The sequence below is a fragment of the Typopeltis vanoorti genome, chromosome 14, assembly GCF_054136105.1.
Source record: "Typopeltis vanoorti isolate ZY-2024b chromosome 14, IOZ_Tvanoo_1.0, whole genome shotgun sequence".
Lineage (NCBI taxonomy): Eukaryota > Metazoa > Arthropoda > Arachnida > Uropygi > Thelyphonidae > Typopeltis > Typopeltis vanoorti.
This window is the reverse complement of record NC_143562.1, coordinates 10997593-11015036: the sequence shown is the minus strand read 5'-3', so window position 1 is coordinate 11015036 and position 17444 is coordinate 10997593. Positions and strand designations below refer to the sequence as shown.

At 34.8% G+C, this 17444-nt stretch overlaps 1 protein-coding gene across 3 annotated transcripts; it reads right to left on the bottom strand.

The window, feature by feature from the left end:
* Positions 1 to 2969: 2969 nt before the first annotated feature.
* LOC150099210 (uncharacterized) lies at positions 2970 to 16696 on the bottom strand. Of its 3 annotated transcripts, none has more exons than XM_090404087.1 (2): positions 16569 to 16696; positions 2970 to 5297 (listed from the first exon to the last, which is right to left on the bottom strand). In XM_090404087.1, exon 2 carries the CDS (start codon positions 4910 to 4912, stop codon positions 4001 to 4003), a length of 912 nt encoding a protein of 303 aa, XP_090260213.1. In that variant the 5' UTR covers positions 4913 to 5297; positions 16569 to 16696; the 3' UTR covers positions 2970 to 4000. The 3 variants fall into 3 exon arrangements, with proteins under 3 accessions (XP_090260213.1, XP_090260212.1, XP_090260214.1); XM_090404086.1 differs by having other exon boundaries at positions 16370 to 16648; XM_090404088.1 differs by having other exon boundaries at positions 16565 to 16621.
* Positions 16697 to 17444: the final 748 nt, after the last annotated feature.

The following is a 17444-nucleotide window of genomic DNA, read 5'->3' as shown; positions in this document are numbered from 1 at the left end:
TTTCTCCCAGAAACTCGGGTTTTTCATCCCGCATACAGACAAATCGGCCCTTCAGAACACACGCAATTTACAGACAAAAAATACTAGTTGTGGTGGGCGATAGATGGCGTTGATGAAGATGATTCGTAGTAGAAGTGCGATGTAGTGGTTGAGACTGTTGTAGGTATCCTCCCGCGATGAGTCTTCGGACTCCTTGGAGGTGTCAGGAATAATAATAATAATCCGGTTAGAAGAACACAAGTCATACATCTGCAATTATGTCAATCTGGCTTTGCAGACCATGTTTTGGATACAACCCACAGGATCTCCTGGAAAAAACAACTATGCTCCACCATAGTATATTCAAAAAAGAAAGACTGTTCTTTGAATCCGCATCTGCACTCAGGAATCAACCTAATTTAAACAAACACGGTTGCATTAAACTTCCCAAAATTTGGGAAACATTAATTATCAGAGATCCCTCTTTACATCCTGGGCCACCTGCAAATGCCCATAAATAGGACTTCAGTTTCACTCACTATCGTATTCTATTTTTGTGCGTGTTGTTACAAAATTTTTTTGTAATCCCTGAAGATGTCTCTGTGATGGAGATAAAATATTGGAAGTATTAAAATTAGTTTTAATCCTTTCTCAGTGCTGATAATATTCCATTAAACCTTCAACATGAATTCTTCATAGCACTTAAGCCTCAACACATAGGTTTAATCCATTATCCAAGTAAACAAACAATGTTTGTACCTGAAGTATCTTTCAGGACTGTGATGTGAAGTCATACCACCTTTGCCACGAGTTGCTCCAGTCCTGAAAGATACTTCAGGCACAAACTTTATTTGTTTACACTTGAATAATAGATTAAACCAAGTATATAATTTCTTCGTATCTTTAATTTTTAAATATAGATCCTTGTTTTATTCCCATGATTTCTCCACTAAAGGTGAAAATAAGATCCTTCGAACTTCTATTTGGCCTGAACTCTGCTTGTTCTCTTCTCTTCCACAATTTTTCTTAGCCTCTTCTAAAGTATTTATTGTACAACGAAACCTGTGGAGAATTCATGACTAAACAAACACATGTAATAACTACAGTAATAAGTTTTAATAAGTAAATATTTCATCCTAAGTATCTTAGGACATCGTCAGTACAGTTAATTCAAACAATACTAGGAATAACATACAGTTAGGGCACATGATTACAATGGAATTCCAATATGTGTGCAGTAGCATGTTATAGAATTAAATTAAAATATATCTGGAGGGAAAAAAAAAGATGACATTAAAATAAGATAACATATACAAAAAAATTCTTTTACACAATTTTGTGTGATTATTTCTCATACTTTAGGAATAGCAAAAACATTATTACAGTTTAGATTTTGTCTGTGAAGTAGGACTTCAGCATGTACTTCTTTTCCCTATGGATTCTATGGTTTGGGTTTTCAACTCAGTGTTGTGCAAGGTGAGAGTTTGTCTTTAGGAGAAGGTAACAAGTTATAGATCTGGTTAACTGGTTTGTAGGTAGTAGTAATATTAGTGAAGAGGGAGACAAAGTCTAAGCTTCGACATTGTTTCCCTCTTCACTACTATTCCCCATAAGGAAATGGTAGACTTATTAACTCAAAAATTACCATCTGATGTTGTTGAATTATACATCTGGTTACATCACTTAGAAAGAAAAAATTTACAAGCAAGAGGAAGGAACAGTAATGTGGTCTCCCTTATCACGAAACTTAGCAAACCTGTTTCTTTAGAGGAGATTCTGCTCCTCTAAAGAATCTCTAAACCAAGAATTGTAAATAATCAAAAATACAGCCATACGAAATGGATACAATCTTAAAACAACTCAAAAAATCATCAGTCACTTCCCCACACATAACCTAGACAAGAATAAAAATTTGGCTACAATATGTCAATGACGTCTTTGCTGTCTGCGGTCATTCCAAACAAGAACTGCACCCGTTTCTAGATAAAATAAACCTTCTTCATCCTCGCATCAAATTTATACTAGAAAAAGAATCTCCACAGGGTATCTCCTTTCTGGATTTACATAACCAAAGAAAAGAAGATAGTTACATTTCCACTTCTGTCTATAGCAAGCCGACATTTTCCAGTCGCTACATTCGCAATTCTTCTGCTCATCATCTATCTCAAAAATTTGGCATCATTAAATCATTAGTAACCAGAGCACACAGATTCTGCTCCTCTAAAGAATCTCTAAACCAAGAATTGTAAATAATCAAAAATACAGCCATACGAAATGGATACAATCTTAAAACAACTCAAAAAATCATCAGTCACTTCCCCACACATAACCTAGACAAGAATAAGCCCATAGGATTCCCTATGGGCTTATTCCATACCTTATGTCAAAGGCATCTTCGAACATCTTTTAAAAATTATGAAGAAATACAAACTTGCTACTACCTATAAACCAATCAGCCAGATCTAAAACTTGTTACCTTCTCATAAAGACAAACTCTCAACCTCTGATGCTACCTGGCATGTACAAGGTTCCATGCTCCTGTAAATTGTCTTACTATGGATAGACAGGTAGATCTGTTCATAAACGCATTTCGGAACATCAAGACCATATCTGTCTTATCAAACTGCAGAAATCTGGCCTCACTCAACATGGAGTTGAAAACCCAAACCATAGGATTCATTGAGAAAAGACCAAACTTTTATATAGATCATTATATAAACATGAACGTTTCTTTAAAGAAAGTGCTGAAGCCCTACTTCACAGACCAAATCTAAACCATAATGACATTCTTGCTATTCCTAAAATATGGGAAATTGTCATACAAAATTATGTAAAATAATTTTTTTATATATGTTATCTTCTTTTAATATAATTTTTTTTCTCCTAGTTATATTTTAATTTAATTCTATAACACGCTACTGCACGCATATTGGGATTCCATTGTAATCATGCGTCCTAACTGTATGTTATTCCTAGTATTGTTTGAATTAACCGTACTGACAATGGCCTGAAATACTTAGGATGAAATATTTACTTAATAAAACTTATTGTGTTTATTACATGTGTTTATTTAGTCTTCTAAGTATGCTTCCATAAATCTCACCTTGAAAACACTCAAGTAGGGAAATTCCTCTGTAATTCTCATATTCAGTTGTATTTCCCTTTTTAGATGGGCACAATGAAAGCTCCACTTTAATCTCAGGAATTTGACTTCCTCAGCTAGCCACCTGAATTATGCAACGCAGTGACTATTAAGCTTTTTTTTATTTGCCAATATCACCCACTCTAGCTGCATTTCAGGTTTCTGATGGCTTTTTGTACCCCAAAGTATTTTTCTGACTGCCTTTCTCTTGAGCATTTTCTACCACTGTTCTCTCACTTCTCATCTCATTTAGCAAACTTTAAATGTAATTACTTTACACATCTAAAATATCTACCTTCAGTTTTGATGTCACCTATATCACCTCTGATTACTTTTACAGTATGCTTTCCTCTATTTCTTTGCTTTTTTTTTTCTAATAGTCAGTATAACATTTTGCCAGCTTTCTGATAATTATTTTCCATATCAGTCTTTCCATTACTTTTATTTAAGTAATGGAAAGTGCTCTGAAGGAATTCAAGTTGTTCTCTGAAGAAAATGTGAGAAAGCAAAGTAGTGTGTACAAGCCAGGAAATTCCCATAAATGTAAATATGCAAGTCCATGAGGAAACGCAAATGAAAAATTTTTTTTGAAGAAAAAATAAATAAATAAAATACAAGAGGATATCTTGTAAACAATGATGGTAACATGGGGAATGAGAATGTGCATAAAATGTATTTTAGATTGTGATAATATGTAACAGAAAAAGTTATTAGTACGTCAATGATATTAATAAGTAAGAAGCACATAACTAAGCACTAGTGTGAATAACTGTGTACAAACTCATTTATCATACAGCTGAAATTGTAAACACTCTTTCACATTATGTACACAGAAAACATGAAAAGACAAGTTCTCAATAATAGTCAAAAGCTGAGCTCTTATGTTTTGAGATAATTATTGAGATAGTGATGATTTATTACAAGCATCACAGGTAACACGTTCTCATTAGCAGGAGATGATTTGTGACTATCTGTATTGGAGGCATGTGAAAATGAGAGACGACAAGTTTCACACTTACAGGGAGTTTCATTGGGGTGAGCTGTTATTATATGCTTTTTGAGATGTTCAGGGTATAAAAATGATTTACCACAAATTTCACATGTATCTCTATCTTTGTGTACTCGTGAGTGCAATTTAAGATGACGAGACTGAGAAAATGATCTACCACAAGTTTTACAAGTAAAGGGTCTTTCATTAGTGTGAATTATTTTGTGTATTTCCAGAAGAGCACAGCTTGTAAATATTCTACCACAAGTTTCACAGGGCATATGTTTCTTAGTAGCATGAGTCCTTCTGTGAAGTTTAAGAGAATAAGCTTGTGAAAATGATTTACCACAATTTTCACAGGTAAAAGGTTTTTCCTTAGTGTGAACTCTGAGATGTCTTTTAAGATTACTAGGGAGTGCAAATGATTTATTGCAAATTAGGCACACAAAAGGTTTCTCGTTAGTATGAACTATTGTGTGTGTTTTAAGATGAGTATAGTTTGAAAATGATTTACCACATGTTGAACACCTAAAACGCTTCTTATTAATGTGAACTTTTGTATGCCTTTTAAGATCACCTGGACCTGAAAATGATTTTTTACAAGTTTCACAGGAGAAAGATTTTCTCTTTTTGTGAATTCTTTTGTGTTCACAAGCTTGTGAAAATGATTTACTACAAATTATACAGATACAGGTTTCATCGTTAGCTAGAGGCTTTATACGTTTTCTAAGACCATATGAGTGTAAAAGTGGTTTACCATCAAAATTTGAGTTTTTCTCATTATTATGATCTGTTATATGCATTTTAAGATCCTTAAGCTGTGAAAAATGTCTGTCTGAAATATTCGAAAACAAACCTGTTCAAAGGGTATATTAAAAATGGAAACATTTTGGGTATATTAAAAATGGAGAACTATGAAAATCATATCAAAGTTTCACATTCAAGCACTTTTTTCCCAGTAATAAAAAAATCAATGTCTTGAATATTTCACACAAATTCTAGTTAAATATTATGGAGCTTTTAAATTTTGTAGCATTCACAACTCTCATTTTTCTTTCATAATGCAAATGACTTTTCCATCTTCTTTTGGACACCAAATACTATAAACTTCTTGGCTTATGAGATATTCTATAGCAAATGAATAACAGTTCAGATGAATTCTATATGCTTTATCAAAAACAGCATTATCTGCAAAATAAACAAAAATTCATTATATATCATTAAAGGATATAAATTAAAAATTAGTTGTACATCTGTAATAAAATATTAATGAACAGTAAAATGGCTTTTTGCAGAATGCTACATGCAGGTTGATATTTAAACTTGGGTAGATTGACATTTCACCAGTCAGGCATGTATTCACTCATCACAGGTCAGCCGGTGTACCCTGAATGTGGTCAATTTATAAGTTTTTATTAATGCATTGGCTAAGTTTTATCCTGTATAACCTTTGGGTGTAGTTCCAACTAATGAGACCTTAATAAAGGTCTTAACCAGTGTGGGTAGTGACCCTTCCCATAATGAATAGCATTATATATGTCTGCAAGGATAAGTGTTTTGCATTATGAGATATTAAAGAAAGTGATGTGAAGGCATTAGCCTCTATATATAAGTTGCCCAGTCCTGAAAATATTTCAGATGCATATTTTGCTTGCTTACATTTGGATAAAGGATTAAACCAAGAATATAATTTCTTGGCATCTTTAATTTAAAGGAAGATGGGGAGACATGATCAAGATGTACAACTTGGTAAGGGGAAATTACCAGATTAATGTGGATGAGATTTTTGGATTTTATTTATTTTTTTTTTATTGCATGGACAGTGGTGGGATTGGAATATATTGCCTGAGAATGTGGTGAGTGCAGGGAGAGTGAATTAATTTAAGTCAATTTATGATGAGCTGTGTGGGGAACGAGCATAATGTGGAAGTAATTTACTCGAGAATTTACAGTCTACCAAAAATATACAAACAAAACACACACCACTCCGGCCGATAGTCAAATGTATAGACAGCTCGAATTATCACTTAGCCAAGAAATTAGAGGCAACACTCAAGGAGTTGGTAGGTCATACCCCCTCCTATATCAGATATACACAACATTTCATAAAACATAATCAAAGGCATTTTATTAGAAGAGGATTTATTAGTCAGTTTTTATGTCTCTGCCCTCTTTACAAATGTCCCAATCGATGACACAATCCTTCTTTTACAGAACAAATTCCCTCCATATATAACGGCACTCATTGCATATGTATCACATTCTGGTTATTTTGTATGGCAGAATGCTTTATACCTACAAAAAGAAGGCACAGCCATCGGCTCGCCATTATCCCCCTTATTGCTAACTTTTATATGGAACACTTTGAGCAACATGCTCTAGATTCCTGTCCTTTAAAACCCAAAGTCTGGCTTAGATATGTTGACGATGTTTTCACGATCTGGCCCCATGGCCACCAGACACTTTCCTTAGCCACCTAAACAAAGAACATAAATGCACATAGTTCAAAATTGAGATTGAAAAACAGAACACACTTCCGTTTATAGATACACTTGTCATGCGTCTTCCTTCTGGCAGTCTTTCTGTCACTGTTTACCGAAAACGTACACATACTGGCCAATATATATATATATATATATATACACACACACACACAAACTCCTATCACCACCCAACGATCTGCTCCAATGAACAAGCTGAAAGACGAATTTAAAGTTATCAGCAATACTTTGTCTGCACAGTTAGCCTAGTGGCTTTGCACTTCGCGACTATGCCTGGGGAAGGAGTGTCCTAGGTTCGATTCCCATCAACGATGTGAGTAGCTCATGAATCTTCCTCGGCCATAGCCAAGTTAGCCGGTTTTGAGACAGCAGGTTTTTTCCTGCCAGTTTATCTGGTGTTTTTCATCCTGCAAGCAGGCAAACCAGTCCGAGGACACACACACGGATTACAGTCAGGAATACTGACCCAGCCATAGGTCTGATTCGTCACCCTATGCCAGTTCCAGAGCCCAGATAAAATGGGGGGGGGGGAATAGATGGTACCGTGAACTTCAGTATAAAGGGGAAATGCTGTATTATCACATGGAATTTATTTATTTATTTAGCAATACTTTTCTAAAAAATGGTTAGCCAAAACACTATTAACAAAATTCTCTACAAGACTTCAATAAAAAACAAAGATAACCAGACTACAATAAAACTATAACCATTCCTTACATTAAAGGGACATCAGATAAAATAAACAAATACTACAGAAATACAACCTGCAAAATTAAAAAGCTTGCTCAACTCATCCAAAGACCACTTCCTCCGCTGGCCCACCCTAGAGTATACCATATTTATTGCACCTGTAATCTACCATATATAGGGGAAGCAGGATTATGGAACATTTTGAGCAACATGCTCTACGTTCCTCTCCTTTAAAACCCAAAGTCTGGCTTAGATATGTTGATGATGTTTTCGCGATCTGGCCCCATGGCCACCAGACACTTTCCTTAGCCACCTAAACAAACAACACAAACACATCACAATTGAGATTGAAGAGTAGAACACACTTCCGTTTCTAGATACACTTGTCACAAGTCTTCCTTTCACTTTACCGGAAACCGACGCATACTGGCCAATATATACACGTAAGCTCCGACTACCACCCAACACAAAAACTAGGTGTCATTAATACTCTAAAAAACAGGGCTTTGAAGATTTGCTCCAATGAACAAGACTTAAAGACGAATTTAAAGTTATCAGCAATACTTTCCTAAAAAATGGTTACAGACAAAACACTATTAACAAAATTCTCTACAAGACTCAATAAAAAACAAATATAACCAGACTACAATAAAACTATAACCATTCCTTACATTAAAGGGACATCAGATAAAATAAACAGAATACTACAAAATACAACTTCAAAGCCACCTCCTGCAAAATTAAAAAGCTTACTCAACTCATCCAAAGACCACTCCCTTTGCTGGCCCATCCTGGAGTATACCATATTTATTGCACCTGTAATCTACCATATATAGGAGAAACAGGATGAACAATTCCTATGAAATAAAAAGAACGTAAACAACACATTACATATAATAACTATGGTGAAGCTGGCTTTTCTGATCATGCCATGAACACTTTACATAGAATTGACTGGAAAAGCACCAGTTGTTTACATCACACCAAAACATGGTATGAACATAAATTTAAAGAAGCATGTGAGATTCTTATCAACTACCTTAATCTGAACAATAATGATGATCTAAAAATCCCAAGCATATGGAAGGCACATATTCTACCCATGGTACCTTTCTCCCTAAGAGTTAACTATGAACAGGACTGTAGATAACCCAGAATCTTAAATCTAATATAGCAATTGTCATGTTAAATTAGGACATCATTGTTATTGTAAGAAAACTATCTCTATAAATGTTTTTTCTTTTATGTTATCTTAAATTGAATTTAGCTTTGATGTAGTTTCTAAATAATTAATTTGTAATTTTATCTGTATTTGTTTTCTTTTTTTCTTTTCTCACTAGGGGTCATGCCAGTAGAATAACTGGTGATCAAATCATTGTTTCTTTAGCTTACTGTGTGAAATGTAATTCAGCTTGTCCTTGTAAATACTCCAGATGATGACCTTAATATGAAAGTCAAAATGTCAGGAAATTAAATAGTTATTTATAGCATGGTTGTAAAGTCCATAATTTCTAAAATGAATGATGATCACTATGCAATACTAAAAGAAAGGAATATATGACTGGCTATTGTAATGGCCATTGCTAATCACTTTATGTCAACAATATTGTAAATGGATACTACTATAGAACTTTTTTGAAGATTTCAGTAGATTACAATTTGTAGAGAACCATACAAATTGTAATGGCATAGCTCTGGTATGCCATTCATTGGATGATGGCATAGCAGAGATATGATGCTGTTATATAAATAATATAAGTTACAATGTGAACAGGGGTCTTAATTTCAGAGTTATTTAAAAATACGTTTCAAATGGGTACAAAAAGAGGTGACAAAAATAATGAATGCAGTTCAGCTATAGACAAACTGATGGTATATATTGTAAACCATTGTAGAGAGCAGTGATATGATTGAGAGGTACCGAAAGATATTTATCAAATGAACACCACAGATAAAAGGAACAAGACTGGTGGAACGCATTGCCTGAGGGTAGTAAGGGCAGATAAATGGGCTTGTGGAATGATACAAACCAAGAACAGACTACCCAAATCGATTCCCTTAACACTAATCCTCATTATTGTCTATTTGTATATATATACACGTGCATTCCAGGAATTTCCTTTCCTTCATAGTTTTCTTCACTGCTACCTCTTTACTGGATGAAAAAAAACTCAGGTGCATGAGAATGAGATATTAGAGATGTTGCACAAACTGAATAAGAATTCAGCAATGGGGACTGATGGGATATCAGCATGTGCACTAAGAGTATTCAGCTGAACTTATTCCTTTGATCAGGCTGTTTAATATGAGTCTCAGAACAGGGAAGATTCTGCAGGAATGGAAAGAATGTATGGTAATTCCATTGCAAAAGGGTGGTACAAAGACCAATGTATCCAACTATCAACCAATCAGTATCTCAGGAGGTGGTGAAGATTTTAGAAAATTTGGTTATGGCTCACATTCAGAAATGGACTGACAGTGAATCTCTACTTTGCAATGAGCAACATAGGTTTACCAAGAGAAGGTCATGTTTCAGCAACTTGTTCGCATTCTATAACAATGTTACTATTGAACTGGAAAAGGGGAATGGATACACCATGGATACTTATGGATTTTGCTAAGGCTTCTGATGGAATTCAACATGGTAGACTGTTGCAGAAATTGGAGAATATGGGTTTGGATTATAAAATATTAGCTTGGATAAAAGGATGGCTGACTGCCAGATACCACTTTTTGATATCTGGCAGTCAAAGTAAGCAGTGGTGTACCACACGGATCGGTGCTTGGTCTACTGCTATTCAATCTGTACATTAATGATATTGGGAAGGATTTGACAAGAAACACAGCTATTTGCTGATGATACAAAGATAGGTTGGGTAATCAGGAATGCTGCTGATATGCAGCATTCCTGATTACCACTAATTATTACATTAAACCACTTGCCACCGTAAATGCTGAAAGCATCATAACAATATCCTGGTGTGTGTGTGATCCTGAGAAAATTTGGGTGTATATTTACAATAGCATTCATAACTGTGTTTATAAAAGGGAGCCTACCTTATTTATTATCTGGCATTCATTTTTTAATGCCAGAAGGTAAACTTTATCTTTAGGTGATGCTCTAGTACTGTCCTCTAAAGGAGAGGCAGTAGCAGAAGCATAAATGAGCAGAAATTGTGTCCATCAGAGTTTACAGAGAAACGGAAAAGAATGACTCTCTCATTTATATATAAAAGGTCAGTTTCTACATTTCGCCCTTTCTGGATTATACTAGGTTAAGGCAATGGCATAGCTAGAGCTTTTGCCACCTGGGTGGTCCCTGAGTTTGCCACCCCTCTCAATACACAACAAAAATACTACAAAAAGTCAAAATGACGTACAGGGAAAGAAATTAAAACACTATGTTTATTTTTGAAGTAAAACTTTAATTTCAACCTTCTAAAATGGTATTTTTCTTGCTTTTCTGTTAGCAAATCGTCAATGACATTGGCAAAGTCTATTTCATAGTAATGTAGGTAATTCTTAATCAATTTTATTTAGAAAAACTCCTCTCACAACTAACAACAGTTCACAGTAGTATTACAATATTTGAAACTGAGTTCTCGAGACTGTACTTTAGAATTAACTGCAAAAGTTCAAAAAGATTCAAAGTGTCGTCCGGGGCAGACCGCCCCCTCCACCCCCCTAGGGTTAGGGGGTACACTATGATGACAGCTTTTTTTTTTTTTTTTTGCATCTAGTATAAGTTTTAGATCTGAGGCTTTTAGCATTGCAAGGAACACCAGTTGATTCAAGATTAAGAATATTAGTATTGCAATGCTAAAAGCCTCAGATCTAAACTGATGGTGAAGATGACCGACATATTTCCTCATTTTATGATGAATATAATAAAAGCAAAACAATGGATCTTCTAAATATATGATATGGCACATTTATTGATCTGCTGGGAATATTTAAAACAAACTTCTGTAATGGGTGGCACTGATGGTGAAGATGACCAACATGTTTCCTCAGTTTTATGACGAGATTGAAGTTATGGAAGTGTTATCTTCCCTGATTGTTGCCACTATGTACTTAACAGAAATGGCAATATGATTTACAAGTAGCTCAGTGGATCAATATTGAACAGATAATTATTACAATAGAAGGCTTCACCACCATTCCTGAGATACTGATTGGTTTAATTCACCAATTAAACCATCGGTGGATGAACACGGAATTGAATGAATGATGATCTGAAGAATTTTATTGTTCAGAAATTATCTTGTTCTAGATAACATTCCAAATTTTCTTTAAGCAGTGGTGTACCACAAGGATAAGTGCTTGGTCTACTGCTTTCAATCTGTACATTAATGATATTGGGAAGGATTTGACAAGAAACATATAGCTATTTGCTGATGATACAAAGATAGGCAGGGTAATCAGGAATGCTGTTGATATGCAGTACTTGCAGAATAATTTGAATAGGCTGGAATTGTGGGCATAGGATAATGGATGTGTCAGTCATTCACTTTGGCATAATTAGATATTCAATGTCATATTATATTGGTGGGATTATTATTATTATTATTATGCGACACCTCCAGCGAGTCCACAGACTCATCAAAGGAGAGTGTGCCAACAGCATTGAATGATTGTTCCTCTTCCAACTACTAACTGCACTCAAACTTGTTTAACTTTTTGCGTAAGCCATTAGTAGCATGTTAGAAGAAACCGATGAGGCTGGGGATCTTGGAGTGTTAGTAGATAGGAAGTTGAAGTTCAGGAGCCATTTAGCAAAGATTGCAGACACAACCCAAAAGATAACTGCAATGCTGAAACAAACATTCACATGAAAAAATAAGGATGTCATTTTGCCTCTTTACAAGGCCTTGATAAGACCTCACTTGGGGTCTTGTGCTCAGGTCTGGTTTCCATTGTGATTCTAATATAGCGGAGAGAGTGTAATGGAGAGTGTTAAAATGATATTGGGATTGTGGAATACTTATTATAAAGAGAGATTGAGAATTTGTAGACTGCAGACATTAGCATACAAGCGATAGAGGGGTGATATGATTGAGAAGCACAAACATCTGAAAAGGTCATACAGGATTTCAGTTGATGGAATTTTTCAAATTATGGAGGATGGGGAAAGGACAAGAGGGCATCCATGGAAGCTGAGAATGAATGCTGCTAAAATGAGGGCTAGGTTTTTCTCTCAAAGGGTGGTGTGTGACTGGAATGGATTGCCATTGGATGTTGTGAGTGCAGGTAGCGTGAATGAATTCAAGAATGAATAAGGATGATAGCTGGTGCGTATAGAATGTGGCCTCCCTCAATGAGTCCCTGGAGGTCTCTCTTAATAATAATTCCAGGATTTTGTTATTATTATTCAGGCCTCCATGGAGTCAAAAGACTCATCGTGGGAGATCCTTTCTATGAAACACAAGTCTGTTCTCAAGTTATTCAAGTTTTCTTGAATATTCAAGTTATCTAATGATTAAAACTTGAATTACTTTCAGGAGAGTTTTTTTTTTTAGAAATGTTTTATTTAGTTCCACTATTGTCTTTGGGTAGTGGATGATTTTCGCTACCTAGTGAAAAACCACTATCCTACTCATTGAAGGATTAAAATATGATGAAAAATATGAAGTTCGGTTTTTTTATCAAAGTTCACAGATTATTAAGTCCTTAGCCCTCCCATGTTGTTAAATGTATGATAGGTTTAGAACTTTCCATGGATGCAAATTACATAAAAAGAATAATATTGTATGCAGAATTCCATTTTACTTCCATTCATCAATAATAATTTATGCAATAAAGTTACAACCTGATTAATTTAATACATTTATATCATATTGTGTATGGGCTAACCACATTAAATATAATATGGTACTTATGTTGTTTATAAGCAAAACAAACAAAGCAGTGATATTACTAATCAGTAAATATTTAAATTCCATATGGAATTTTCCATTTAATGATAATTTCATCTCAACTACTGAATCTGTTTAGTGCAATGCTGAAACTTAACAATTCAACATTAAGTGTAGTTGCATCTAATAAAAAACAACAACCCTGATATTGATTGGGATCATAATCTCACAAAGGGAGGAAACATGTTGCACCTAGAACTCACTAAGGAATCATGCTTTTCTTTGCTCAAATTGCATAAAATTTGGCAACTTTAGGAATGTCCTTCCATGGATAGAATGTTGTTTTTGTCCAATAAAAATACCATCTCCAAATGAGTTAAAGAAATTATTCTTACCAGAATAAAACTCTTCATTCCCGATTGCATTCAAAAATTTGAACCATAATTTTAACAAGTGTAACAAAATAGTCAAAAATATATATATATATATATATTGAGCATACTGCAACTCCAGTTTCATTCTCAGTCTACACTAAACTATATAATAAAAGCAAAACAATGGATCTTCTAGACATGACATGATATGGCACATTTATCTATCTACTGGTAATGTTTGACACTAACTTCTGTAATCGGTGATACTGATGGTGACGATGACCAACATATTTCCTTATTTTTGTAATGAGATTGAACTGATTGAACTAAGATGAGCACTTAGTCATCATCAGTTGTATACATCAGTCATACATCAATGACATGAAAGACTTGTAAGAGCAGAGTTACCTACATTGCATTTGTTGACAGAGTAGTACCTGGTAAAATGAAGGTGAACTTGAGGTTATGACTACATTTGAGAAAGAGCTACAGTAGAATTATGTAATGGTGGAGTAATTCCTCAAGTACTAGATATCCCAGTGGCCTGAAAAATTAAATGACACACTTGTGGTTGTTCCAAATCTTTCGAAAGGTTCAGATGAAAGACAGATGCTGATAACTGTGATAACTTCTGCTGTTGAGCCCTCTGTATTAATAATTATCTGTTCAATATTGATCCACTGAGATACTTGTAAATCATATTGCCATTTCTGTTAAGTACACAGTGGCAACAATCAGGGAAGATAACACTTCCATAACTTCAATCTCATCATAAAACTGAGGAAATATGTTGGTCATCTTCACCATCAGTACCACCCATTACAGAAGTTTGTTTTAATATTCCCAGCAGATCGATAAATGTGCCATATCATATGTCTAGAAGATCCGTTGTTTTGCTTTTATTATATTCATCATAAAATGAGGAAATATGTCGGTCATCTTCACCATCAGCATTTTAGATCTGAGGCTTTTAGCATTGCAATACTAACATTCTTAATCTTGAATCAACTGGTGTTCCTTGCAATGCTAAAAGCCTCAGATCTAAAACTTATACTAGATGCAAAAAAAAAAAAAAAAAAAAAAAAAGCTGTCATCATAGTACCCCTTAACCCTAGGGGGGTGTGGAGGGGGCGGTCTGCCCCGGACGGCACTTTGAATCTTTTTGAACTTTTGCAGTTAATTCTGAAGTAGTCTGAAGAACTCAGTTCCAAATATTGTAATACTACTGTGAACTGTTGTTAGTTGTGAGAGGAGTTTTTCTAATAAAATTGATTAAGAATTACCTACATTATTATGAAATAGACTTAGCCAATGTCATTGATGATTTGCTAACAGAAAAGCAAGAAAAATACCATTTTAGAAGGTCAAAAATAAACATAGTGTTTTAATTTCTTTCCCTATACGTCGTTTTGACTTTTGTAGTATTTTTGGCGTGTATTGAGAGGGGTGGCAAAAGCTCTAGCTATGCCATTGCCTTAACCTAGTATAATCCAGAAAGGGCGAAATGTAGAAACTGACCTTTTATATATAAATGCGAGTCATTCTTTCAGTTTCTCTGTAAACTCTGATGGGCACAATTTCTGCTCATTTATGCTTCTGCTACTGCCTCTCCTCTAGAGGACAATACTGGAGCATTGGCACACCCAGAGAGGGGGCCAAGGGGCCCTGGCTCCTCCCAAAAGGAAAAAAAAAAAAAGACTAGAAAATTTTCCAAAAATCTTTTCCTAATGAAATTTATTATTATTATTATTTCTGTTGCGTCGTGTCTTCTATTTCTGTACTACTGTACTTATGAATTAGCGGTTGCATCAGGTGGGAATACCCTCTGGCTCTCAGGAATCATGGGCATTGTGAAAACAAAGCAAACGAAGTAGTGCTTGGGAAATACTTTGTTTGCCCAAGCCGGGCCAGAGATCACAGGTATCATGTATTGGCGATCACTGCAGATGCTTAGTCATAAGTCGTATGCAATGCGTAGTGTGTATTCTCAAATCGTCTACTCATCTCTGCACCCTCCCTCCCCAAGATTAAGTTATGAGTGTGCCACTGTACTGGAGCATCACCTAAACATAAAGTTTACCTTCTGGCATTAAAAAATAAATGCCAGATAATAAATAAGGTAGGCTCCCTTTTATAAACACAGTTATGGATGCTATAAATACCCACCTAAATTTTCTCAGGATCGCACACTAGGATATTGTTATGATGCTTTCAGCTCACATCTCTACATTCTCCTAATGGTGAATAAATCATTATTTTATGGACACCTCCATGGTATCTGCAGATTCATCACAAGAGGTCCACTAACATTCTGACAACCAAATGTTAATCATCATTTGTACAATACCTGACATTTTGCTTTCATCTCATTCAACAAAGCAACACTAACAATTGATTACAGCAAGCCATTCAACTCATTCACCACTCTCCAAGCAAAAAATCTAGTTCTCCTGCTCATGCTAACTAAATTACTTAATTTTCAGGGATAACTTAGTCCTCCCTCAACTAAACATGTATTGAAAAAGTTCATCTGCATCAATCCTATAACAACTTTTAAATAGCTCGCATCTCTTTCATGCATTAATTTTCCTTCCTACCATCTAATTTCTGTAAGGCACAAATCTTCAATCTCTCTTTATAAGGATCAACATATAGACTTGCCACCATAAATGCTGCATTACATAAGGAAGGAAGGCTAGGTTGGCCTGTTTGGAATTATGGCCGAAACAACTAAGGGGTTTTAATCAACTACCAAAATTTTGGTATTAGGTATCATATCGGTGAAGAGAGAATGCGGATCAATAGTTAACACAAACACAAATTAATCTAAGAAAGCATACCTTTTCATCTTATTTTCCAGATAAAAATGCAAAACCCGCCGTTAAAAGTGCTGCCAAGAACAGGCATATATCTTGACAAAATGTTAGTATTAATGACAATTTCAAATTTTTGCTAAGCTGTCAAGAAATTACACAAAAATAGTACAACAAACAATCGAGAATTCCCTAAACAGTGAAATTACTAAAGCCGAATACCTACTTAATCTTTTTTTTCTAGAAACACAAAAACAAAACAATACTGTTAGCTCTCTCGTGGCAAGTGACACATTTTTTTAAATTGTACGGACGTGATAGGTTTCAAGAACTACTCGTTTGGATTTCTGGTATGTCTTGCTCAATTCTGTCGTAAAGAACAAATTAAAAACCATTAACACTGTTAGTATATGCTTAATTTAGTGATTTTTTTTTTTTTTTTGTCACTGGATAGTTAATATAACTGGTGAGAAAACCGATATGGTATTAATAACATAACACAGATAAATCAAATGAAGTTAATAAAGGATTCCTTTTGCTGTAAAAGGCCGATCTGGTGACAAATAAGATTAATAAACTTATTGCCCTTATTTAATAAACCTAATACATTTAATGTTTAATTTATTAGTTTTATTTTAATTTAATATTTATAATAATTATTATTACGTGAGTGATAATAATAATAATAATAATTATTATTATAATTATTATTATTACCACCCCAACACCTCATGGAGTCAAAGACTCATCTAGGAGGTCCTTTTATCACACACACAGCTCATCATACCGTGTTTTAAACACATTAAAACTCTTTGCAGACACCACATTTTCAGGCAAGGCATTCCAATCATTCACAACTCTTCACGAAAAAAACCTGCTTCTCACTCTCCTACTCACACCCTCATTATACAGTTTACAGGGATGACCTCTTGTTTTCCCCTGATCTCCCACTATTCTCTGTAAAACTTTTCCAGCATTGATCCTATAACAACCCCTTACCAACTTGTAGGTCTCTATCATAACTCCTCCCTTCTTCCTGTCCACCAGACTCTGCAAATTACGTCTTCTCAATCTTTCCTCATACTCAACATTCGAGGGGTCA

Coding starts and splice junctions, on each gene's coding strand:
- LOC150099210 (XM_090404087.1), bottom strand. CDS start 4,912: ATGCATATAACAGATCATAATAATGAGAAAAACTCAAATTTTGATGGT.